We start from the raw sequence: 27,447 nt of genomic DNA, 5'->3' as shown, positions 1-27,447 counted from the left end.
TTATACACGCTGTAAGGCAAGATAAAGCTCAAATGGTTTCCTTGAACTTCAAATTGGACTTATTAAAACATCACTTCATGGAAAAAAGAAGGTTGTTTTCTGTGAGGCTGAGATGGGTTTTTGGTTAAGTCTTTTGCATTGGTTTGTTTGTTTGTTGTTTGTGAGAGGCTAGTGAAATTTGTGTGGGAATCGCTAGGTGATAAAGCTAACACCGATGGACTCTGACTAAGCGGTTGTCTCAGCTTCAGACGACTCGCCCACGAACCGTTCGCGGATCGTCTGATGCATATTTCACACAAAAATGGCAATAGCCTTCACAAAGCATCAGGGAACGATCTAATATGCTGGTTTGATGCAGATTTTGGCAGTTAGGATGCAGGTAATCTATTCAGTGCCTGATTAGAAATCTTGCATAATTGCCTTTTGATGTATGTTTTCTGAATGTAATTATAGTTTAAAAGACATTAAAGGTCTTATGCCTTAGCATATAACAGAAGGTATAGATAGTAAAATTAAACGTTACTTATTATTTTTATTTGTTGTAGCTGATGTTTCTTTTTTTTCTCCCACTCAAAAAAGCAACTTTTCTGGCAATGTTAAAACTTAACCTGAAAAATCTGCTTTTTTGAAAAAAAGTTCTAACATTTTTAAAAACAGTTCAGTTTAAAAACGTATATATGTTTTTATATATGTTTTAAAAATGTATATATGTGCAAATCTTCAAAAGTAGACTTTGCTTTTGTAAGAAACTTGTAATTTCTTACAAAAGCAAAGTGGACAGCAAAAGATATCTTCTTGATTTGAGTGTAAATGCAATACAATTAATGCATGGCTATTGAAAAACGTAATTAAAGGGATAGTTCACCCAAAAATAAAAATGTTGTCATCATTTACATGTTGTTCCAAACCTAAACTTTATTTCTTCTGTGGAACACAAAAGAAGATATTTGGAGAAATGTCTCAATGCTTTTTTTTTTTTTTGTCGGTCCATAAAATGGAAGTTGATGGTCGCCAAAACTGTTTGGTTACCAACATTCTTCAAAATATATTTTTGCCCTTCCTAATTTAATGCTTTACTACCTTGCTTTCCAAACTAGGACCATGCGTGTCTGTGTGGACACTCATTCCAAAGTACCCTGGAGAATATTTCAACTACTTTAAAAGCTTGGCTCAATGCAGAAAATATCACGTTAAAAGAATCTCACGTCAGACTCATCTCTGGAATAATTCCTGCCTATTATCTGGTAATCAGCCTTTCATTTACCCCCTCTGGTCCTCAAAAGGTGTGCTCACATTTGGTGATATATTCAATGGTAGTGGACTGCGTGCATTTCAGGATATTCAAGCAGATTACTCTTTGCCATGTACCTCCTTTTTTATGTATTTGAATTTAAGGTATGCAATGAAAGCATATGGGGTACCCTGGAATTCTATCCTAGATGATAACCTATTGTTAAAGTGGTTCAAAAATACTGGAAAAATTCAGGGCACAGTCTCCTTGATCTATAAGCAACTACTTGAATGTTCATTTAAGTCCCTGAAGATATTAGCTGTGTGGGAGAGAGAACTCTCATGGTTGGGCTATAGTCCTGATTGGAATACAGTTTGGTCAAATCTCTGTCTTACCTCCAAAAACCCCTCTCATATTCTTATTCATTTCAAAACTGTACACAAAATGTATTGTACCCCATATAAGCGATACTTGATGAAACTCGCATCGAATCCTAATTGCAGTTTTTGTAACAATAACTCTAAAGGTACTTTTTGCATATGTTTTGGGACTGTTCAGTCACATCCAATTTTTGGAAACATGTAGTTCAAGTACTAAAACATATCACAAAGTTGCAGTTTGACGTTGATCCTTGTCTTATGTTGTTAAATGATGATTCTTCCTATACTTTTACATTAGTTCAGAGAAGATTGTTAATGTCTGGTTTCACTACTGCTAAAAAAAAAAAAAATATATATATATATATATATATATATATATATATATATATATATATTTTTTTTTTTTTTTATTATTTTTTTATTATGGTACTTGGTATTTATGCTGCCATCCAACATTTGTAATGTTATCATTACAGATGACATTATTTCAAATAAAAAATCAATCACAACAAAAACAGAGCAAAAAACACAATTTGTAGTTTTTGAGTAAATTGTCCCATTAAGAGTTTTGTTTGACATTTACACTCAAATCAAGAAGATATCTTTTGCTGTCCACTTTGCTTTTGTAAGAAATCAAATTGCGCTTGATTGTTTTCCATATCATTCTTTCTTTCAAAGTGGGTGATTCTAAACTGCCATGTAAACCAGCTTCATACTGCTATAGTCCCCGTCTACACAAGAGTACATATAAACATGCTCAGTCGAAAACCTGCTCTATTGACTGATGTTTCAGCAACCATGCATGAGCGATGTTTCTTTTCCCTGCTCGCTGTAATTGCTTTATTGCTCTTTTGAGGAATAAACGCCCGTTCCTCCCAGCCCGGCCTGAATGAGTCCGCCTGCGAGCTGGGCTTTGTGCCAGCTGATCTCAGCTTTCAGCAACATGGCTTCTATTGCCACGGCTGAGATTGAACAGAAAAGCTGGTTGGATTTTTTTCTTTCTGTGTCTGCTTTGACAGAATGCTGCGGAGAGACGTCCCCGCGCTAATTAATGCGCTTAACGCCGGAGCCACATGCTCCTAATGCGCAAGGTCAGTTAGAAAAACTTTGTAGCGTTAATACCAAATTAAAAGCCAGTCCCACGGTACGTTCCGGGTGCATTTTTTTTTTTGCTATCGTTTGTTGTTCGTTGCTTTTTTTTTGTCACGCTTCGCTTCCTCGTTTCTTGTCCTCAGTTCCACTCCGTCATCGTTTCTTTGCCGAGTTGACCCTTGTAGCGCCTGGGACCGAGAGAAAGGGCCCTGAATTAATTCATGTCATGCTGAACAGGCGCGAGACAATTAGCGGAAAATGTCGCAGTGAGAATAGCATTTTGCAGTGTCAGAAAGCCAGTGGACATGCAGGTTCGTGTGGGAGTGTGTTTTATTTATGTGTGTGTGCTTTAAGAATGTGCTCCAAAGGCATAAATATGCATTTTTAACTGCGTTTGCGCTCACACACTCGCTCACGTTGACTGTGAGTCGTTCACAGTAGCTGATTCAGCTCTAGACGCTCCATATTAAACAGTAGCTTCAACTTTAAACAGCAGCCTGAGGGACGATACACAGTCTCACACCATTACGTTCATGCAACACATTTATTGTGGTTTTTATTTATTTACTTTTTACTGCCCCTTTAATTTTTATTTTTAGTCATAAAAAAATCTGTATTTTATTTATATTTTTGTACAATTATTTTTGTAGATTTTTTTTCTCATACTATTGTATTGTATTATTACAACAGTTGTACTAACATAGTTTTAGTAATATTTTTATGATTTAACAGCATTTCAGATAGCAAGCATAACATATCTATCTATCTATCTATCTATCTATCTATCTATCTATCTATCTATCTATCTATCTATCTATCTATCTATCTATCTATCTATCTATCTATCTATCTATCTATCTATCTATCTATCTATCTATCTATCTATCTATCTATCTATATCTGTCTGTCTGTCTGTCTGTCTATATATACATATATATATGTGTGTGTGTGTGTGTGTATGTTAAATGTTTTTATCATTTTAGTATACAAAATAGTATAGATTTGTAATATTAGCCATTACCTGAAAACTTTACCAACTTTAAAAATTAACAACTTGCATAAACAACTCAAATTAACTAAACAAAAGCTTGTGTTTTGACCTCAGGTGAGAGTGAAGGAGCTTGTAAGATTTATATGTGCATTGCAAAGTAATGTGTTAGTACATTATGGAGATGTTTGTGATTATTGTCAGGTAAAACAAGTTCAGTCTCTTTGCAATGTAAGCTGTTGACAGTCCATGAAAGATCTGAGATGTCATAACTCAAGTTGATGTGTGAAGCTGTTGGTATGCGTCTGTATGTGCTGACTGCCTGTTTGGTGTGGTCGATTTTTAGGCTTCGATTTCATGGTTGTTTCCTCAGGCTTCGCCTACAGCTACAGAGATGGAGGTCTTCTCAGACAAACCACAGCAGATGCCTGAAGCCAGGCGCTGGGCTGTTGTGTGTGTTGTGTTTGAGCGCTCGCCCTCAGGGGGTGTCTTTCAGCTACAGGTATTTTATAGCAGATGTTGGTCCACTTTCAGCGTTCCAGAGTCTGCAAGTTTGACGGTTCAGCAAACACAATAATCTACTAAAATGAACGCTCTTGTAAAATGAGGCCTCGTATGTCTAAATTTAAAACCTGTCTCATGTTCTGGTAAAATAATATCAAACACACCACACTTTTACAGTTGTGCACTTACAATGGAAGTCCAATCGAATCATATTTGTGTATGTCACATCATATTTGTAATTAGAATTAATAGTTTGAATTGCTCGAGAAGTTGAAGTATATGACAATCATACTGTAAGCTGTGAAAGACTGCATTTATAACCAATATTTGCACTTCCCTGTTAATATAGTATGCCAAAAAAAAAAATAATAGTCCCACGACAGAAGAGTGATTTCAACTTTAGATTATATACACTTTTTTTTAAAGAGATGAATACTTGTATTCAGTTGGGATGCAGTAAATTGATATGAAATTTTTATTTTTTTTCAAATAAATGCTGTTCTTTTGAACATTTATTCATCAAAGAATCCTAGGGAAAAAAGGATAATAATTTCCACATAAATATTAAGCAGTACAGTGGATTTCAATATTGATTGTATTATTTCCTGAGCACCAGATCAGCTTATTAGAATGATTTCTGAAGGATCATGTGACACTGAAGACTGGAGTAATGATACTGAAAATTCAGCTTGGCATCACAGAAATAAATTACATTTATTTCTGTCTTACCAACCCCACATTTTTTAATGGTAGTGTGTATTGTAATAATAATAATAATTTTTTATATTTTAAATATATTTTTATATAATTATTTAAAATAATAAATAATTAAAAGTGTTCTTTCTTTTCATTTGGTATGATCGCTCCAATTATTTCCATAGTAAGTGTTTTACTGCAAATGTGCTATTGTTTTTTTTTTATAGCGAATGATTTTAGTTTAATTTGGGATATTTCTTTTTCTGGCATGAGGATCCACGTGCAGGAGTTTCCCGTCTGTTGTTTTGGCGAGTGTGAGTGGGCCACAGGTGTCAGAGGTCGTGGCTGCGGTGATTGTTGTCGTGGTGACAAGCAGTGCTTGTTTTGAGAGAATGTGGCGTTGTGTGGGATGAGTGAGGCAGTGGAGTGTGATTGTGTGTGTGTCATATGGGCCGGGTCAGAAGCTGTCCGTCAAACTCCCACACCTTCACACATTCTGCTGCGTGTGTGTGTGTGTGTGATAGGGCTCTGCACCAAATGTTCCTCTTATATGTGTATTCCTCTAATCACTTTGTTCTTTTCTTTTCTTTTCTTTTCTTTTCTTTCCTCTTGCTCTTCTTTCTTTTTCCAATTCCTCTTCCTTTCTCTTCCTTTCCACTTCATCTTCCTTTCCTCTTCCTCCAATTCCTCTTCCTTTCCTTTCCTTTCCTTTCCTTTCCTTTCCTTTCCTTTCCTTTCCTTTCCTTTCCTTTCCTTTCCTTTCCTTTCCTTTCCTTTCCTTTCCTCCAATTCCTCTTCCTTTCCTTTCCTCTTCCTCTTTTCTTTGATTCTCTTCCTCTCTCCCTTCCTCTATCTGTCCCTATATGTCTAATCTCCTCTCCGCCCCTTATTTATGAAACGACTAAATGAATAAGTCCGCGGGTGAGTAGATGGATAGATAAAAGAACAGAGTAATAAAGTGGACCCGACCCTCTAAACTTTTAATGAGCTCTATATTTAATTTTTTTTTTTTTTTCAAAGGCTGCGGATATTCAGGAACAGAGGTTTGATTTCACACACGGCGCAGGTCACACTCCTTCATATGGATGGAGGGGGGGGGGGGCGATTATCCTGTCCTCTCTCATTAAAGGAGAGACACACTCCCTCGCGCTCTCACACCTCCATTTATTAATTTCTGCCATTTCTTCATTCATCCATCCATCTTTATATGTAAATTGATAAGTGCGGCAATCACACCCACATCTTAAATTCCCCATATAGCTCTTGTTTGCCCAGTAATTCATATTCATGAGATTGATGCATATGCATGGCATGCAAATATAAGAGCTAAATGTGAAGAGGTCCATCCAGGTCCGCCGCGACTCGAAACGTCCCGTCTGTCACCGGCATAATGCCAGTTAATCAAGGTATTAGAGGCAGATTACATTGATCTAGTGCTGTTGATCACGAACACAAGAAACGCTGTCCACTGATCCCAATGTTCCACAAAGCAAAACAAAAGGTTTTAGCTATTATAAAGGGGTTGTATTATGGATGTGTGTTTGGATATTGTGTATAAATGCTCTCTAGACTGTTCTAAAACACTTTAGAATTTTAAAGGTACAGTAGCAAAACATTTTAATTATACAGTTTAGTCCAAGAAACCTTGAGTAACTTTAAAAATTGACTTTAGAGCAAAACAATAGTGTGGAATATGACTCATTTGGGATCAGTATGATATGTACGTCCATTTTATTTGTCTATGTCAGCAGCAGAACACTGTGTTTCATCAGTTCATCAGATCACATCAGAGAAACGCAGAGTCCTGATCTCTGCGTTCATGCAGCTGACCCAGCAGAAAGTGTCCATCTTGTATAGCTGCAGAATTAATGATAAACGAGTACAGGAATCACCTCAGCTCTTTATTCAGAGAGATAAACCTGGGCTGGAAAAGTAAGCAGAATTTATTCACCACCTTCTGCTGTAATTCCAAATCTCTGAACGGAAAGACCAGCGTGACCCTAATATTTCACCCTCATATGGTGTGTTTTGGATGCTGATGTGCTTATTCTCAAGCTTAACCATCAAGACTAGCTTTGTTAAATGTGCTTAAAGTAATGTTTTTGGTATGGTATGCACAAAATGACCATGCAACTTCTTACATAAATAACAAATGAAATAAGTTGCATTTTGCATGTAAAATCCATTTGGCTCAAAATCTAAGCGGGCATGTTTAAACAAAAACTGGAAATAAAGGGCAGTGGAATGGACTGGAAAATTTAGAGATGATTTTTAAAAAAAGTTGAACTATTTGTGCTGTTGTGTCATGTCTGAGATGTTAACATAGAAAACACAAATGCAAAAAGCGCTTTGTGTGAACGCCCACCTAGACTCTGTAAACCGTGAAAAAGAAAAAAAAAAACAGTCAGGGGAGCGTCTTGTGTCTCCAGATCTAATCAGAAAACACTCTTTGCTTTTTTCTTTGCGTTTGCTGACATAAGGTTGGCTGACGTATCTTGGGAGCACCTTTTCTCCATTTAATTTCTCTTGAAACAGGCCTCGCAAACAGGAAGTGTCTCACCTTGCTGAACATGAAAAAAAAAAAAAACACGCTTTACTCTCATGAACAAAGTTTTTGTCTGAAGTAAACTGACACTGACTCCTTCAGACAACGTGCTAGCAATGCATTGCAAAATAATAGCATGGTGTATCCCACAGTTATAGAGGAGCATCATGGGTTTCTCACACCTGAAGCTTATAATGTTCCAGTAGTCACCATGTTAAGGAAAGACATTCTGCTCTTGTCCAGATCCATTAAACACCAATGTTATGAGATTTACTGGCCAAGAAAGAAGGTTTTATGATTGTATTTTGCAACTCTTTGTAACAGGAAAGCCAAGTTAATCTACAAGTTCAACCATAAGGGCTGCAAGTGTATGAGATTTCCAACTATTCCAGATGAAATTGGTCTCCAAATTGTTATTTTGAAGATGTTTGATATTTGAAGCCATGAGGTGTAATTCAAGAGGTTAAGAAAATGGCTTGCTAACACGAGCTTTCTCTTTCTCTTTAGCTTGTCCTCCAGGAACGTTCAAGTCCAGTCAAGGGACGGGTCTGTGTCTTCAGTGTCCGTCCAACAGCAGGTCCACATCTGAAGCTGCCACTATCTGCGTCTGCAGGAACGGCTACTACAGAGCAGACGGAGAGCAGCCAGACATGCCCTGCACCAGTGAGTCATTATAATCATCATCATCATATTACTGTTATTGTCATTATCATTAGCATTAAACTGAAGCGGTCAGGTTATAACATCGTTTCAGAAGCAGTTTGAGAGCACAAGTCTGCACCGACAGTAAGTTGTGAACCAAACCGAGCCTGCTAATGAGATTTTATGAGCTGATCTGACCAGACACGTCATGCCCATTCAAGCAGTTACATAGTTACAGTAGTTGCATTACTTGGATTTACATACTGTATATGTCTTTCTTACAGTATGTGTCTCTTTATGTCTTTTCTCATTTATGAGGAAACAACTCTTTTTTATGAGGTTTTTGTTTCATATGTAACAAATTGAGTCCATTACTGAGAAGCTGTGAGGCTTACAAGATTACTATTCACACTCACTCACGCACACACACAAACACACACACACTCATGTTGTTTTTTGTGGTTTATGGGTACTCTCCATAGGCGTAATGGTTTTTATACTGAACAAACTGTGTGTACTATTGCCCTACACCAACCCTACACCTAAACTTAGCCCTCACAGGAGACTTTGTGCATTTTTAGATTTTCAAAAAAACACCATTTAGTATGTTTTTTAAGCCTTTTGAATTACGGGGACATAGTCAGTGTCCTCATATGCCACCTTCATATTGTAATACCTCTGTCACACCCATGTCATTATACAAATTTGTGTCCTCATAAACTACATAAACATGCACACACACACACACACACTTACCTAAAGCGCTGCAATTAACATAACCGTTATGTATAATTTGAGCAATAGTTTTCCCAAATCTTCAGTCAGAAATTCAGTGCCGCAGAGAAAGTTTATTCTTAGGTGCCTGCATTAATATGTTTATTTGTTTCCAAAAAATGTTTACATGCTGAACTTTCATTCCAATCTGTTACAATCTGGAATCTTTATTTTTGGATTATGTCCATCTCTCTCAGAATTAATTGTAAAATATTTATGCAGATCACATTGTTGGAGCTTAATGCTAAATACTTTGTCACAGTTCTCATAGATTTTTTTGTTTGTTTGTTTTTGTTTTTAATGAAGAATACTATATTATATGTTTGTATATGTATATCTTGTCAACACCAATGACTTGTACATAAGGGTACTGTCATTTTAGACCCGTCCAAAACTGTTGCAACAGAGATGGAAATACAATTTTTAAATACGTGAATATTATGTTTCCATCTTTGTTGCCACAGTTTTGTTAGTGCCTTTTTCTGTTCTAAAGAAGGGGGTGTCCCAACACGTTTGTCCTTCTAGTGTCTATGCAAGTCATTGGTGTTTGGTGATGAGTTTTTGGCTCAAGGTCTGCATTTAAGGTCACACCAGAGGAGTTCAGCTGGGATCAGGACTTGGCTTTCTGCAGACCAGTCAAGTTCCTCCACACTGACTGAATCAATCATGTCTTTTTGAACCGTGTCTTATACACAGAGGCACTCTCATGTTAGAATATAAATATATATATATATATATATATATACTTATTTTTATTAAGTTGTGGGTTTATATATATGTTTAGACATTCTCAAAGATAACTTTTTGTAAAGATTTGTTGATTTGAAGCATCAGTTTTGTAATTATTATTACTACAGTCAACCTGAACACAGATAAAGAATTTTGTTACACAAAACAGTAAAATTCTATAAAAATGTAACAATATAATTGTTAATATAATATATTATATATATATATAGTATATATATGTATGTATGTGTGTGTGTGTGTGTGTGTGTGTGTGCGTATGTATGTATATATATTTTGGATGCAATTAATCATTTGACAGCACTAATATATATACAGGTGCATCTCAAAAAATTAGAATATAGTGAAAATGTTTTTCTTGTAACTTATTTCAAAAAGTGAAACTTTCATATATTTTAGATTCATTACATGTAAAGTAAAACATTTAAAAATGTTTTTTGTTTTAATTTTGATGAGTAGATCTTACAGCTCATGAAAGTCAAAAATCAGTATCTCAAAATATTAGAATATTTACATTTGAGTTTCAATAAATGACCATCCCTACAGTATAAATTCCAGGTATCTCTTGTTCACAATAATGGAGAAGACTGCTGACTTGGCAATGGTCTAGAAGACGAACATTGACGCCCTCCACAAAGAGGGTAAGTCACAGAGGGTCATTACTGAAAGGGGTGGCTGTTCACAGAGTGCTGTATCAAAGCACATTAAATGCAAAGTTGACTGGAAGGAAGAAATTGGGTAGGAAAAAGTGCACAAGCAACAGGTATGACTGCAAGCTTGAGAATACTGTCAAGCAAAACCGATTCAGACACTAGGGAGAGCTTCACAAGGAGTGGACTGAAGCTGGAGTCAGTGCACCAAGAGTCTCCACGCTCAGACGTCTTCAGGAAAAGGGCTACCAAGCCACCTCTGCAACAGAAACAGTCAGAAGCATCTTACCTGGACTAAGGAGAAAAATAACTGGACTGTTGCTCAGTGCTCCAAAGTTCTCTTTTCAGATAAAAGTAAATTTAGCATTTCATTTGGAAATCAAAGTCTGGAGTTTGGAGGAAGACTGGAGAGGCACAGAACCCAAGCTGCTTGAAGTCCAGTTTGAAGTTTCCACAGTCAGTGATGATTTGGGGTGCCGTGATGTCTGCTGGTGTTGATTCATTGTGTTTTATCAAGTCCAAAGTCAATGCAGCCGTCTACCAGGAGATTTTGGAGCACTTTATGCTTCCATCTGCTGTCAAGCTTTATGGAGATGCTGGTTTCCTTTTCTAGCAGGGCTTTAGCACCTGCCCACAGTGCCAAAACCACTTCCAAGTGGTTTGCTTACCATGATATTACTGTGCTTGATTGGCTCCATATGGAATTTAGGGTATATTTTCAAGAGAAAGATGAGAAACAGTTGATCCGAGCTGAAGGCTGAATAGTGCCTCAGCAGAGCCACAGGCTATTTGTGATAAATGAGCCCCGACCAAGTATTGAGTGTATAAATGAACATACTTTAAAGAACTTGAACTTTTCTGTTTTGCAAATCCTTTTTTTGATTGATCTTAGGAAATATTCTAATATTTTGAGATACTGAATTTCTGACTTTCATGAGCTGTAAGATCTAATCATCAAAATTAAAACAAACACTTTTGAAATGTTTTACTTTACATGTAATGAATCTAAAATATATGAAAGTTTTCACATTTTGAAATAAGTTACAAGAAAAAAATGAACTTTTCTCGATATTCAAATTTTTTGAGATGCACCTGTATATATGTATAGTACAGAGTGTGTTCTTAATATTTTTTTATTTATCATACCCTGATTATTATACAACAATGCATTTTGCTAGTAATTTATATATATATTAATTTTTTCTACAACTTCGAAAAATAATGTTTTAGTGTGGTCACTATAAATCAATAGGCATTTGAAAATTTGAAAAATATTGTCTATATTAATTATAGTATTAAAACTCTACAGTTGCATTATTTGTGACTGCATATACACCATTACATGGTCTCTCGTACCATATTGCTGAATTGAAGGACTATGTGGCAGCACTATAAAAGTGGCTTTTTGTGTTTGCAGTCCTGAAGAGCTGCCGAGGCAGCGCACGCTGTATTTGAAAGTCCTCTCAGCATTTTAATTCACCATTTAGAGTCTAAAATGGCGTTCACTGAAACATATACAGATGGCAATTTGCGATTTAGCCCAACACCTGCTCTGAGAAAGGCCTGTGCTAGCACCTGGTCATTTTAGTGTCTCAGACAGTGAGAAAATTATTCAAAATGACTATTTCTCTATGTAATGCTCCTTGAAATTGTTTACAGAGTGTCTAGCAGTTACAGGGAGACATAATATATATATATATATATACGTATACATATACATATATATATATATATACGTATATATACATATATATACATATATATGTATATATACATATACATATATATATATATATATATATATATATATATATATATATATATATATATATATATATATATATATATATAGGGGAACCAGTCTGGGATCTGATTAACATGCTGATTGATTGCTGAGAGAAAGACTTCACAGGAATCTGTCATGTACCGAATGACATCATCTCAACCTCAGTGAGAAGAAAACACCATCTCTTCCATTTCTAGCACTTTTTGTCCCTTCTTTCAGCTCCTCGGGGGGTTGAGTGGACGGCTGTCTCAGTCTCGGGCTTACTGTACTCCTGTCTCTCTCTCTCTGGGGGCTCGTGGTTCTCTCTGCGGGACTGGTCTGAATCGCCTCGAGCCTCCATCAGTACTTACATTATTTCTTCAGAAATGTCTGCTGTGAGTGTGTGAGTGTGTGTGTTGATGGCTGACAGCTCACTGGTTAATTGGAGGAAGCCGGACAGCACAATTCTCAAGATTAATTCTCCAGGAGCTATGTGGCGACCAGCTCTGTTCTGGGGTTTGTGTGCGTGTGTAGATAGTGCATTCTCTCTTGGATTTAGCTGTTTCGACTGGCCGAGCAAGAGCAGAACTTGTTATCTGCTGCTGGGTTGGCGGCAAGTCTGGGTTCTATGCAGCTAATGCGTCTAGGTTTACACGGAACACTGGTTGCAGTGGAAGTATGTGGAAGTTTTCTTGGCTTTGAGAAGAAAATTGTCCCCAAAAGTGAGCTAAAACTAACAAAAGCTTAAGTGGAAAACTGATAAATAAAAAAATGCTTGTTTGTTTAAAATTTATTTTAAATATATATATATAAAAATTTATTTTATATATATATATATATAAAAACTTTAATAATAAACAATCTTTAATAATAATAATAATTATAATAACTTTTATTATTATAATTATTATTATTATTTGTTTATTTAATATTATTGATTTTTAATACATTTTAAACAAACAAGCATTTTTTTTAAAACATGCAGCTCTTTAGGGGAACTGTAGGGATGTGGGTAAGGGTTAGTCTGGTGACATTATAATTATTTTTATTTAAAAACAATACAAGTCTATTGCTTGTCCTCAGATAATACAGTACACAGACAATATGTGTGTGTACTGTATGTGTGTGGATGAAGCATTCTTTCTTGGATTTAGCAGTTTCGTTTGGCCAAACAAGAGCAGAACTTGTTATCTGAGAATTGGCTGGCCAACAGAGACCAGTCTGGATTCGATGTAACTAATATGTCTAGGCTTATATGGAACGCTGGTTGCTGTGTTTGATTGTGGGTTTATTTAGCTATTCCTTTGGTGCAAAATTGTTGCAAAAGTTAGCTGAATCTGATAAAATGCTGGCTTAAGGGGTGTCCTGAAATAAATTAATGAAGTAAATCATGCTTTTTAGTGGGTTTTATGGGTTAGAGATAGTCTGTAGTTTTTTATAATTAGTTGCATTATTGTATTTTCAGCAGCAAACTGAATCTAGCATGCACTCTTAGAAAATAAAGGTTATTTATTAGCATTTATGGTTCCATAAACAACATTTAACATCTATGAAACCTTTCCATCAAAAACAAGGTTCTTTATAGAGAAAAAAGTCTTTAGATATTTATCTATATTTATTTTATATATTTATCTATTTATTAATTTTTTTCTCCATGCTATGGGAGTCCAGCAACTGTATAGTTACACACATTCCTCAAAATATCTTCGATTGTGGTCAACAGAAGAAAGAAACTCAGGTTTGGAACAATGTGAGGGTGAGTAAATGATGACTGAATTTTCATGTTAGGTAAACTATTCCTTTAACTTAAAAAAAACAAGACTTAATATCTCAAGTCAGTTTTCCTCAGGAGTAAATGTATCTTGATTTAAGAATGTTTATATGCAGTATTTTTCCTTGAAAACAAAATAAAAAAGCTAAATAAGAAAAAAATTGCATTGCAAGAAGGAAAAAAAAAACTTTTTAGGAACTGTTCAGTGGTTAAGGAAGACCAAAAAAAAATGGTTCTTCTGTGGCGTCACTGTAAAAAGCCACTTTTGGAACCGTTATTTTTAATAGTGTAGGTTCATGTCCATGTGAATCAAACTTACACACAAACACACACACACACACACTTAGATATATAAAAGCACTAAGGTGATTGCGCTTAGACAGATCCCTGGAGAGCACCTCAATGGATTTCTCTGAGCCAGTGGACACACACAAACACACACACACACACACACACACACACACACACACACACAGAGACGGTTGACCTGCAGGAGTCAGTGTTGTGTGTACAGGTGCGGTGAACAGGACTGTAAAGCAGTGTAATTGCTTTGCTGCCGTTAATCCTCTGCCAGCGACGTCTGACTCGCTGTGATTCTGCTATGAGCTTAAGCCTGTGTACACACAAAACACACGCTCCCGCTTGCTTTCTTCTGCAGCCCGCGTGTCGCACAGTGCCACAAACCATCATGCACACATAAACGGATGTGCACACACAGAGGCCCTAAAAAGTCAAACGTCTGCAAACAAACGATGCTAGAGCTTTCCCCAGACCTACACAATATTGCCAAAAGTATTGGGTCACCCCCTTCTAATGAACATGTTTGCCTACTTTAGTAATTTCTATGAGAACAAATCTTAATGTTTAAGCATATTATGATATTCTACAGAATTGTGTGCTTCTAATTTTATAGCAACAGTTTGGACAGGACCCTTTTCTATTCTAACATGACAGTGTCTCTGTGTATAAGACACGCTTCAAAAAGACATGATTGATTGAGTCAGTGTGGAAGAACTTGACTCGTTTGCAGAAAGCCAAGTCCTATATTAATTATATATATTATATATATTGTACAAGTCTTTGGTGTTTGGTGATGAGTTTTTGGCTCAAGGTCTGCATATAAAGTCACACCAGAGGAGTTCAGCTGGGATCAGGACTTGGCTCTCTGCAGACCAGTCAAGTTCTTCCACACTGACCGAATCAATCATGTCTTTTTGAAAATGATGAGCATGATGTCAGCTGACCTACAGTGGGATTGTGTTTACATGACTTATCTCAGATTTTGAATTAGCTGAAGTTTGACTATAAATACATGTTTTTAGTTTTCAAATGTTGTGGATTCAGTTCCTGAATAATAAATAGAGCATATATTCAGCAAGTGTGCAGTAGTGCACTGCTAGCTTTCTCGTTAGTGTCGTTTCACTCATTAATGTCATTTCATATCTGTTGAGTGCCATCTTATAAATGAGTTCACAGTTTAAGAAGGGGCAAAGAAAAGCTCTTTTCTCCATCGTTTACTAATAAACAGGCTTATTCCAGTCTAAAATACATTTAAACTCATGTTTTGGAAGCTACGACACTTAGTCAATGTACAAAAGTCATAAACTAGCAATTTATTAACTACAACATCATGTTCATAAAAAAGATCCTTCTCAAATGAGTATCATAGTTTATAATATATAATCAGTATCATGTATATACTCCAATTCTTTGGATTATGTATGAAAACAGTTTTTGTGATGCTTAGTACTTCTATGATTTTTTTGAATTTTGTGGAAACTGATACATTTTTTTTTTTAGAATTCTTTGATGTATAGAGAGTTCACAAAAAACCTTTTATCCTGAAAGCAATGCATCCTTATTGAATAAAAGTATTTTTATATAAATGTATATACATTTCATAAATATTTCTGTAATACTTTTTTTCTACTTTTCTATCATTTTTTAAATAAATAGTAAGTTAATAAGAACAGCATTTATTTGAAAAAAAAAAAAAAAAACTTTTGTAACATTATAAATATTTTATTGTGAAGTTTGATCAATTAAATGTGTCCATACTGAATAGAATATTAATATTTCTGTGATATATATTTTTTTTCAGGATTTTAAATTAATAGAGAGTTAATAAGAGCTACATTTATTTCAAATATACATCTTTTGTAGCATAATAAATGTTTTTAATGTCACTTTTGATCAATTTAATTTGTCTTGCCTGAATAAAAGTTTTAATTTCTTAAAAAAAACAACAAAAAAAACAAATCTGACCCCAAACTTTTGAATGATAATGTATTATCGCTTACGATTGGAATTGCATCATGAAATACTCCACTGAGAAAAACCCCAATGACGATTGTGTAGCATTTTGTTTTAAGTGTTGTAAAATAAAACCGATTTATCCTCATCGTCCAAGACAGGAAGTGGTAGCAGCCGTCTGGTTGGCCTCTTGCCAGTGTGTCTGAACGAGAGAGAGGTAAATGTGCAATAAATCCAGCAGCAGCAGCCAGCTGATTCCTTATCATCCACATGTCCATTTCCAGATTAATCTCCTCATGTCTGTCACTGGTCCTCAGTGTGTCTGTCTCGCTCATCCTCACATCGCTGACGCTTTGATACTCACTCACAGGATTTGGTTTTAATCTTGTAGAGAGCATCGCAAACACAGTGTGTGTGTGTGTGAGCTTGAAACCGCAAGAAGTGGATGGTGTCTGTATTTCATTAACAAAGGCATGTCAGAAAACTCTTTTTCATATTTGGAGGAAACTCTTCAGTCAAAGTTGTCACGTAGATTGAATATGTTGAAAAAATGAAATAACAATTTAAAAAATAAATTAAAAAGACATGTTTTCATACTGTTCAACAAGAACTTCTTATAATTAAATCCACCAAAACAACAATAAACAGCAATATTTGCCAATATATATTTATATAATGAATAAATATGCCATAAAAGAAGTCATTAGATTGACTTATTGTCCAGTTTACACTACCATTTAAACGTTTGCAGTTAAGGTCATTGCACACTGAGTCCGAAATTTACATCCAAAATTTTTGCATGTTAAAAAATAAATATAACCTCACGTTGTGTCAATCAAGTTTGCACACTGCCTCTGAAACTTTTGTCCATCAAACATTTTTTGGATCAGGTTCGATTTTCTGCGTTTTCACATCCGTAGCATGCATTTTGATAGGAAAGGATAGAGAATACGAAAAAAACGGAAAAACGCATGCGACTTAGTGGGCAATGACCTTTAGTAAGATTTTTGTAATATTTTTGAAGGAAGTGTCTAATTCTCACCAAGGCTGAATTTATTTAACCACAAATACAGTAAAAACATCAATATTGTAAAACATTATTATAATTTAAAATAACTACATTTTCTATTTGAAAATATTTTATAATGTACTTTGTTCCTGTGATGCAAAGCTGCATTTTCAGCCATTTTGTGTGTGTGTGTGTGTGTGTGTGTGCGCGAGTATGAAATAAAAAAGATAATTTAAAGCCATTATTGTATTAAACGAGAAAAGTGTCAAATAGACATTAAAAACGTAGATTTAGAAAGATTTAATTTGATTCAACATCACATAAACGTTTTGGCTACAAACGTTTGAGCAATTGTGTGGTTGTGTATACTATACAGTATGCCAGTTTATATCAATATAAAATTAAATTCATCAAAACTGCACCCACTGATAGTGCGATTAATTTGCACACACTGTCTGTGTAGTTCTAGCACCCCGTTCACTAAAGGAATTATACTAATCAGGTATTTGTGATAACGGGCCCACAAAATTAGTGCTTATCACAGTGGGGCAACTCCCTATTTTACAGGCTGTTTCTAAATGCTTAGTTGTGGAGGATTCTGGAGATATGTAGTAAGAAGCAGGCCGACCTCTTCAGTACAGAACAGCAAGTGTCATTCTCTAATGCAGAATAATCATATGCAAAATGTCATCCTGCAATGGTGGTCTTTCTTCGAGAACGCACACACACATACATTATAACATACCAGGAGGTAAACGTACAGTATGAGTGCAGTTGTCAGTGCTGTCAGTTATAATGCTGTTTGCATGTGTGTATGTAGTGAAGTTGCTCTTAGTGTGTGTGTGGATTTCCTCTGGGAACTGGCTAATTGTGTTAGAGCTGGCTGTATCTCATGGCCTCATTTGCTTCACACACATCTTCTGGCCTAGTTCCAGATTTGGTCCACCTCCTCTTTTTTCACTTGCTCTTTTTCACCTCCTGTTTCTCGCTCTCTGCCTTTTTCCCTCTGCCTTTCTTAAGCCTGACTGTGAGATATAGTGAGTAAGACATCTTTGCTGCCGTAGCACCTAATCAAACAGTGCTTTGGGTGTTAACTGTGGTGTAAGCAAAGCCTTGCTGTTTGGATAGTGACCAGCTCACTGTCTGAATGAAACACTCCCTGCTAACAGAGCAGAAAGAGCTGCTGCTTTATGGACCCTCACGGACCTTTTGAAAATATCCATGGCACTGTTTCCTGAATAGGGCAGAAAATACAGCCTGCGACTGAGGAAAAACTGAACTTTTTTTCTCCTCCTTTTTCAGTGTAAAAAGTGAATTGAACAATTTGAAAGTGTTGACCATTAAAGGGTTAGTTCACCCAAAAATGAAAATTCACCTCATCCTCGAGGCATCCTATATGAGTTTCTTCTTTCAGACAAAGCCAATCAGAGTTATATCAAGAACTGTCCTGGCACTTCTAAGCTCTATCATTGCAGTCGGCGGGTATTTACAGTCCAAGAGACGTTAAATAAAGTGTGCGCATCCATAATAAAATGTGCCTCACATGGCTCTGGGGTGTGAATAAAGGCCTCCTGTAGTGAATCCATGCATTTTTTTAAAGAAAAATATCCCTATTTCAAATGTAATAGACACTTTTCTCTCACTTGCGCTGACTGTCATATGTGCAAGCCCTTCCGGTGGATGACATAGGACGTATGTGCAGCACGCGCCTCTAGTCTCAAGAGTTTGTATACAGAAGCAAAGTTTCCTTACTTTAGCAAAGGAAAACCAGTCTCCTCTTGGCTTATATCGAAATCCTGCGAGATTTTTCTTTACAAACCCTCATTTTGTGTTTCTAATTCATGACCGGCATTTTGTTTTGTTCTCTCTCGGCATTCGTCACTAATCACGCAACGCCGATGTCCTACATCATCTGCCGGAACACCTTCCGTTTACCAAAGTCAGCAGAAGTGAGAAAAAAGTGTTTATGATGCTTGAAATATGGATATTTTTCTTACAGAAATGCATGCATGTACACCTAGGATGCCTCAAAGGTAAGTAAAACACAGGCTAATTTTCATTTTTGGGTAAAATTTTATTAGCAGCTTTATTTTTCTCCCCACTTTCTGTGGGGTTTGACGTTGTTGCTACCTCCCAAATTTGGGACATAATTTGTCTGGTTGCATTTTTCTTTTGTCTTGGTTTGTTTTGCTTTTTTTTGTGTTAGTTTTTTTGTTTGTTATTGTTGTTTTACTTTTGTTTTGTCAGCTTTACTTCTGCTTTGCTAACTTTATTTTTTTGTTCTTTTACTTTTGTTTTGTCAGCTTTATTTCTATCTGTCTGTCTGTCTGTTTGTCTGTCTGTCTGTCCGTCCGTCCGTCCATCTATCCATCTATCTATCTATCCATCCATCTATCTACTGTTCTATTGTTATTTACTGAAAACCTGTTTGCATCGTTACACTTTCAGATCAACATCATTTTAATATTTTTTTTTTAAATAATTATTACTATCCTTTTGGTCCCCACAATGTAATATAAACAAGTACACACACACACACACACACACACATATATATATTTGAATACATTTTTGTGTATATGTGTGTAGCTGTCAGAAGTCTTCTGTTCAAGTTTAAGCCTCGTCCTTCTGATTGACTAATCATCAGGGTCACCAGAGTTCGAAGTCAGTTCTGTCATCGGCGCTCCCAGTTTAGGGTCCCAGTAGCCCCTGATCTATCCCACAAGGCCCTGCCTTCACAATAGCTCATTGTGTCTCGTTCTGAGTGAAATCATTCTTCTCTTGCTTCAAGAGCTGGAACGTCTCCTGGCCAGGTTTGATGTTTCAGGAGAACTCACTCAAATGCTCTCGTGGAAGTGGCTGGTCATGAAAATCAAACCTGAATATTCGTTCCAGAGTTTTTCCTGGCTCTCGTCTGGTTCTGTTACGGTCTATAGTTAACATCACAACCTTTCTGTGATCTGTAAATCCTCAGTTCCTGGCCGGATGTTCTACTCGCTGAGGGAAGTCATTGCTTTATCAGAAACACAATATGGTTTTTCCCTGCGGCTCTATAGTGGGAAGGCGAATGTGTAGGAATGAATCCAGGAGGTTGAGATAAAGAGTCTTTACTAAAACCTTGTTTTTATCCTTTATTCTGACTGGCGATGAAAAGCTGCTCTCATTGTTGAGTTAGTGGGCTGATGTACGGCCGCTCGGGGGCCACCACTCTGCATGGTAATTATAAACAGTTACACATCGCTCTGGGACTGAGACCACAGCTAAAAGGAAACGCACAACACAGCTCCATTCTGTAAGACTTTATAGAAGTTGAGTAGAAAATGTATATTTGAACTTTAACCACATGGAAAAGATTTACTGTCACATATCAACAGCTGACTTTTAGCTCAAGTGAAAAACTAAGAATGGTTGTAATTAAATACCGTAAGGAATTCAAACATTAATAGCTGAGAGACAGTTCAGAAGTTTGGGATCAGTAAGATTTTTAATGTTTTGAAGAAAACGTTTATGCTCATCAAGGTGGTATTTATTTAATCAAAAATACAGAAAAAATAGCAATATTGTAAAATATTATTTTAATTTCAAATAAGCGTTCTCTATTGTAATATCCTTTAAAATATATTTTATTTCTGTGATGCAAAGCTGAATTTCCATCAACCATTACTCCAGTCTTCAGTCTCACATGGTCCTTCAGAAATCATAATTTAATTACCATCATGTCATTCCAAACCTTTATGACTTAATTTATTTTATGAAGCACAAAAAAGTGGACTAAGAAGTGGTTCGTACAGACCAGATTTAGGCCTTTTTCATAAATCTTGGCAAATATGATTTGTGAATCATTTAATTCAGTTTTTCTCAATGAGTAGGATGGTTCTGTGCAAGTGATTCATGCACTCGCGTATCAAACTGATTCTGCTCTTCAGTTCAACTTTATTTGATTCAGTCATCCAAATAGATAATCATGTAAAAATGGTGATTGAAATTTTAGTCTGTTTGCAATACAAAGCTATCTTATGACTTCAGAAAACTTGGAAAATGTAGCTACAGTATATAATTTGCATATGCCAGTTTTTCATAATTTCATTTTTTTAAGCTTGAAAGCTCCAGTCTCCATTCTTGGTAATTGCATGAAGAAGCATTACCGGTACACTTTTCTTAAATATTACCTTTTGTGTTCAGTGGAGGACTGAAAGTTATATGGGTTTGCAGTGATGTGAAGCTGACTAAATTATAGCAGAAGTTAATTTCAGGGTGAATTATTCCTTTAAGAGAGGAATGAAAATGCTAAACTGATTTTCATTTACTAATGAAAGAAAAGTGCTCTCATTCTTGTATACATTTTCTCATGCTTTAATTATTTCACTGCGGTAAGCATATCATGCAATTATATGTCTTCTAAAGGCATTAGATTTTCAACTCACAAAATGAATCTAAAAGGAGTAATTTTCTATTATTCAAGTGTAGAAAGTGTAATTTAATAAAAAGTCATTGTAAGACTTGTAATTACAGCACTGTAATTACAGTAATTTAATTTAAAGAGCCTATACAAATGCAAATGTTATCCTTGCTGTTATCATTTCTTTAGCAGCATCATTTTCATAGTTTGCTTAGTGAATCTCACGTGTCTTCATACTTTCTCATCAGGTGTTCCTTCTGGACCAAGAAACGTCATCTCCATTGTGAATGAGACCTCCGTGACTCTGGAGTGGCACTCTCCACGCGAGACGGGCGGCCGTGATGATGTCGTGTATAATATTATTTGTAAGAAATGCCAGGCGGACCGTCGTTCCTGCTCTCATTGTGACGATAATGTGGAGTTTCAGCCCCGGCAGCTGGGACTGACCGAATCCAGAGTCTTCATCAGTAACCTGCTGGCACACACTCTCTATACCTTTGAGATCCAGGCGGTCAACGGCGTCACCAACAAGAGCCCATATCCTGCCCAGCACGTCTCTATAGACATCACAACCAACCAGGCTGGTGAGTGATTACTTTATGATAAGATTATGCTTGATTAAACAAGCTTCTGCAATCAATACAGTCCACAGCAACAGCAAAACCCTGCTAATGAAGAACCGGTTTACATTCCATGTTTAGCATTGATCAGTACTGATATGTTACTGGTACAAGCCTTTTTGTTCATTATATATTTTTACATTTTATATATAGTATATTATACATACAAAGACATTCAGAATGTTTATTTTGGTTATTTTTGACTAATGTGATATGTTTTGCCAATCTTTTTTTTTTTCTCCTTTAACCTATACCATTGTGCTAAAAGAATGTTTTCCCCTTTTTATGTTCTGTCACATACTTATATGCATTTTGACCAGTTATGTTTCTACTTTCATTACATTTGTAATACCTTCACCAATCTAGTTTCTCGTTTCATTCATGTTAAAAAGGCTCCAAGTTGCCATTTGGCCTCAATATCACTGATGAGATGATATTAGAAGAGCGAAGTGTTCAGTTTCAACATTTAGAGCTGCTCGCTGGACTGTGCAGGAAGTCAAAATTGAAAACATCACCTAGTTTGACCTGCGCTAAAAGATATGCATCCTCATCATTTCCTTGAGAGCTCCTCTTTCAGTTTTTTGAGGGCAGCCCATCTTTTTCCATCTTTCTCCACCTTCTTCACTTCCCCTGTCATCTCAATTTCCTGCTTTCACTGAGAAGCTCTACAGAAGCAACACAGCAGCTGGTATGTTAAAAGTTTGTGCGGATCTCGCCGGGACGCATTCGTCTGGTTCAACGCTTTCATCTTTGTCAGCGGGACCAGTATGAAAAACAGCCTTGATCGTGTCACTATTCCTTAATACATTCAGCCCTGAAACGAGGGCACCCAAAAATGAGAGTTTAGCGGCTTCCTTCACGGGCCCCTCCCGGATCAAAGTCAACGCTTGTGGATAATTTAACAGGTGGGGGAGATTTTCATCCTCAAACTGTGGAAACGTTCAGTCCCAGTACAATTTAAGTTTCAGTGTACGGCAGTGTTTCGTCTCCTTTGTTCGTTTGGTTTTTACACAGCACAAGTTAAAATTTAACTAGACTTTGCAGTAGAGTGGTACTCACTCATGCTGAAGTACTTCCTGTGTGGTTGCTAAAGTTTTCTGAGTGTTTTTTAACACATTCAGGTTAAAAGAGCCTATCCCAATATAATATTAGAATCTCTAGTTATTATTCAGGTCCATCTTATTGCTTTAAAAAGCTAAACTCTACTCAATAAATCACACAGTTTGAGGTTCACGTGTGTAACTTGCATTTGATACTTTGATTGAGGTTTAATACTCAGGCATTCTGAAAAACCTTTTTAGCCCCGTTCAGACTGTCAGCCCAAATCCGATTGAAATCCGATCATATTTAGATAGTCTGAACGGCAACAAACTACATGAAATCCGATTTGTGCAAATCCGTTTCGAGCTACATTCGTATGTGGTTTGGAATCCTATTCAAATCGCATTCCTGGAAATCCGTTTCAGTCCGACCGCTCAGATCGGATTTAGCCTAGCTTTTTCACATCCTCACGCCACGTAAATCATAAAAAGACGTTTTTGTAGAAAAACGTCTTTGCAAAAACAAGCTTGTGCTGTTGCGAACTGCAAGTCAAGCGGAAAAGGCAATATACTGCTAGTATACGCACCTCTTTGAGTGTTGAAACCAGCACAGAATAAAGCCGCACATTCCAGCTTCCTGCATTTCTACTGCTGCCTCACAAGATGAATAATCATGAAGGCAACATGTTGTCATGTCGTAAGACAACATCAGGGGCCTGTTTGATAAAACAAGTTTAGCAAATAAGCCAGGTTTATTTCAGTTAATCTGACTTATTGTCAGTTGATTTGGTTCCAAATAAGTCAGACTTGTTTTATGAAACAGGCCACTGTATTGCAAACTGTATTTTATTGTTGTTTTTAGCATTGGCATAACAACGCAACTGCATTGCCATAGAAACCAATGCACATTCTGTAAAATGAAAGAGTGCTTCTGGACACACAAATCGGATATGAACATTTGCGATACACTGCGTGGACAGTCAGTCATTCAAATTAGAGTCCATCCGGATCAGCACAAAATCGGATTTGGGCTGACAGTCTGAATGAGGCTTTTCCTTCAAGAAATAGTTCCAAAAATAAAATACTAGTTTTTTCTTTGTTTTTTTGAAAATTGCTTTTTTTTCTCTCTTTCCCCTCTTCATGTAAATAAAGTCAATGGGCCCCAAACAGAATTGGACCCCAATGACATGCATTTTATGTACGGAATATATTTGTTTATTTAAAATATCTTTCTTCAAAATATCTATTTGTTGGGGTGAAAGATCCCTTCTAACTATACCTTCAATGGAAATTGATACAGTACAATAAACCTTTTTTTAATAAAAATAATATTAATAAAAAATTATCTTATATGGTAAATAAAAATAAGTATTTTTCTGTGTTCAGTTACGTTTATAAAATAGAAAAATTTGGATTTTTAATATTAATGAAAAATGACAATTTAACAGATATAAAAACTGTTTTTTTTTTTAATAGATGTATGCACAGATTGTCCAATATAAAAATGCAACTTTAAAGTATTTAGCTGGCAAAGTTCCAGAAAAAAGTATACATATATAAAATAATAGTAATGATAATAATAAAATGTAAAAAGTTTAAAAAAGAAGAAAAACAAATTGATATTTAAAGACACTGCCCCCCATTCAATAAAAGTCAATAGGATCCAGTGTTGTACTTCAAAATATTTGATTCATTTTGGGGTGAACTATGACTAAGTATGAGCAAAATTAATAACGATACAGGTTGTAGCATACTTATAAATAAACATATTTAGGAAGGATGTTGTTGAAGCATACGATAAAAACAAGATGTCTCCCTCTGTCTCTTGAGGAAAAGGAGAAGAGCAAATGTGTTTGGGTTTGTTTGGATGTGTTAAGACTCCATAGAGTCTGAAGCAGTCGGTTAGAAGCCAAATGCAGTACAAACCTGCCAGCAGCAATATCTTAACATAGCTCTTCTGTTTTGTTGCTCTCTGTAGATTAGAAGCTTCATTTTGGATTTGAGGCTGATTTTTGTTCTTATGTTTTAAAGTAAGATTCAGCTGCCTGAAAATAAGTACATTTTTTGTTTTCCTCCCATGATGCTTCATGGTCTAGAGGCATGTTGATGATGAAGGGGTTCATCAAGGGACCTGCTGTTGGTTTGTTGATCAATTAAATCATTTAAATAAAGTCTGGGATTTGTTTTTGTGTTTTGTAATGATATAGAAATGCTTGGTGGTGGGAGATTGTGGGAAATTATTATTGTGAGAATAATTGTGATTCTGTCATCACTTAAGGCCCATTCACACCAAGAACAATAACTATAAAGATAACTATAATGATGACTAGTTCAGTTTATTATAATCATGCATTGCAGTTATGCCATCTGCTTCTTTAAATGCTTAAGATGTTGGATTCTGATGGAAAAAAGCAAGAAAAACATACTGAAAGTGATGCTAACAATATAATTTATCTGTGTTGTTATATGGTACAACTGGTTATTGTTATTGTTATAGTTATTATCCTTGGTGTTAACAATCCTTAACTCACTCACTTTGTTCCAAACCTGTTTTTTGTTTCTTCTGTGGACTATTTTCATGCTGTTTTCGTGAAGCTTTCTGTCTTTAAAAACTACTCAGAACAACATAGACATGTTCATTCAGTAGCCATTCAGTATCTTTGTATTAAGAATTCAGCCCACAATTCCAGTCATTATTTACAAAAATGTGATCTCCCCAGATATCGCAAAGTTTGTTTTGTGAACGAATCAGTTTGCTGGGTCAAATCATTTCAGCGATTCACCAAAAAATGGTCAGAATGATTTGTCCAGACTGATTTGAGACTATTACCAGTAAATAAATGTAAATTTCCTCAAATAAAGCTGTCATATGGCTTCAAGAAATGTGGTCATGTGGAACGTTTTTGTGTTGTTTTAGTGTCCATTCAATGCAGTTCCTTTGAGAAAAACAACCAGTTGGTTGTGTTCTACAGAAGAAAGTAAGTCATACAGGTTTGGAACGACATGAAAGTGAGTAAATGATGAAAGACTTTTCATTTTTGGGCAACTATTTCTTCAACGTGGTGTTTTTTATTTTCTTGGTTGTTGCCTTTTCAAGTGAGTTTTTCAGTACTCGGTGTCTCGCTTTTTCGCTTTGTTTTGCAACTATATCCTCTTAAACTGTGATTAGTCCTGGATCACCTGCTAGTTTGCTTGTTTTGATCCAGTCTAATTGGAGTTAATTGGTGTAATTGGTGCTCCAGCGCGATGCTTGTTTCCAGCTGAACTGAGTCATTGAGCAGCGGTTCAGACATGACTGCACATGATCTGCAGCAGAGTGTCTTGTAATCGCTCCTCTTGTGACGCTGGGAGTCGGAGCAAACAAACAAAAAGATCATAACACGGAATCAGACACCTGCCGAGTTTTCCTCCTCCTCCTAAATGTACAAGAGCAGAATGCGAGGTAAATAGAGCTGATTAACAGACGGCTCTAATGGCCGCCGCTGGGCATGTATGTGTGACACTTAAATGGTACTCTTGACAGATAGATGCCAAAGAGCCACGCTCTCCTCCATTGTTATCGTTTTGCCGTTAATGGGCCCTTCCCGTGTGGAGGGGTCTTGGAGGTAAGCGGTAATTGTGTTCTGCTTGTACCTGATGGAAATGCCCAATGGGGGTGGAAAGAGACGAGAATACAGATGCTCAGTCCTGGGGAGGTTAGGAGACTAAAGACATTTAAAATAGGCTTAATTAATTAAAGCTCAATCAGGCTTTAATTGTATCCTTAAAAGCTGAGTTAAAGAGTATTCAGTAGAGTTGGTTTGCAAAAGCACAGTTCAGTGGAAAGTAGAACTCTTTGGGGAAAAGAGTACGATTTTGATGAAGAGAGTTTGTTCAGAATTTTAGAACAAAGAGTAAATGAAATGTGTGATTTCTTGCCTTTAGTGGAATTACAAAATGACTGTTTTCAACATTTCAAACACATCATACATTGGTTGCTTTTCTTTCATTTTTAAAGCAATTAGTTTATTATTAAAATATTGAATACTGAAATTTAAAAATGTATTTTTTAATTAAAAGTAAACAAATTGGTCTTGCATCTTCATTTAGGTTTATAAAGTATCGAAATTAATATTTTATTTTAAAACAAAAAAAGTTGAAAAGAACAGCATTTATTCAAAATAGAAAACTTTTGTAACAATATACACGACCGTTCAAGTTTGGGGTCAGTAATTTTTTTTTTCTTTGTTTTTTTTTTTAAAGACATTAACAATTGTATTTATTTCAAATATATGCTGTTCTTTTAAACTGTATATCCATCAAATAATCCAGAAAAAAAATTAATAAAATTAAGAAAAAAAA

General features: G+C 35.9%; 1 protein-coding gene across 1 annotated transcript in view; it reads left to right on the top strand.

Annotated features, from left to right (window-relative positions):
• Nucleotides 1–27,447, top strand: part of LOC306846228 (ephrin type-B receptor 1-B-like) — a gene marked incomplete at its 5' end in the record, with an annotated part of 266,880 nt that overhangs the window by 176,756 nt on the left and 62,677 nt on the right. Inside the window, 2 exons of the mRNA XM_079379447.1 lie at nucleotides 7,944–8,099; nucleotides 21,695–22,030. Of these exons, the coding sequence (XP_079235573.1) occupies nucleotides 7,944–8,099; nucleotides 21,695–22,030 (492 nt within the window). The remainder of the gene's footprint in view (nucleotides 1–7,943; nucleotides 8,100–21,694; nucleotides 22,031–27,447) is intronic.

The sequence above is a fragment of the Barbus barbus genome (genome assembly GCF_936440315.1).
Source record: "Barbus barbus genome assembly, chromosome: 26".
Taxonomy (NCBI): domain Eukaryota; kingdom Metazoa; phylum Chordata; class Actinopteri; order Cypriniformes; family Cyprinidae; genus Barbus; species Barbus barbus.
The sequence above is the reverse complement of the archived record's forward strand: the minus strand, read 5'-3'. Positions and strand labels throughout refer to the sequence as shown.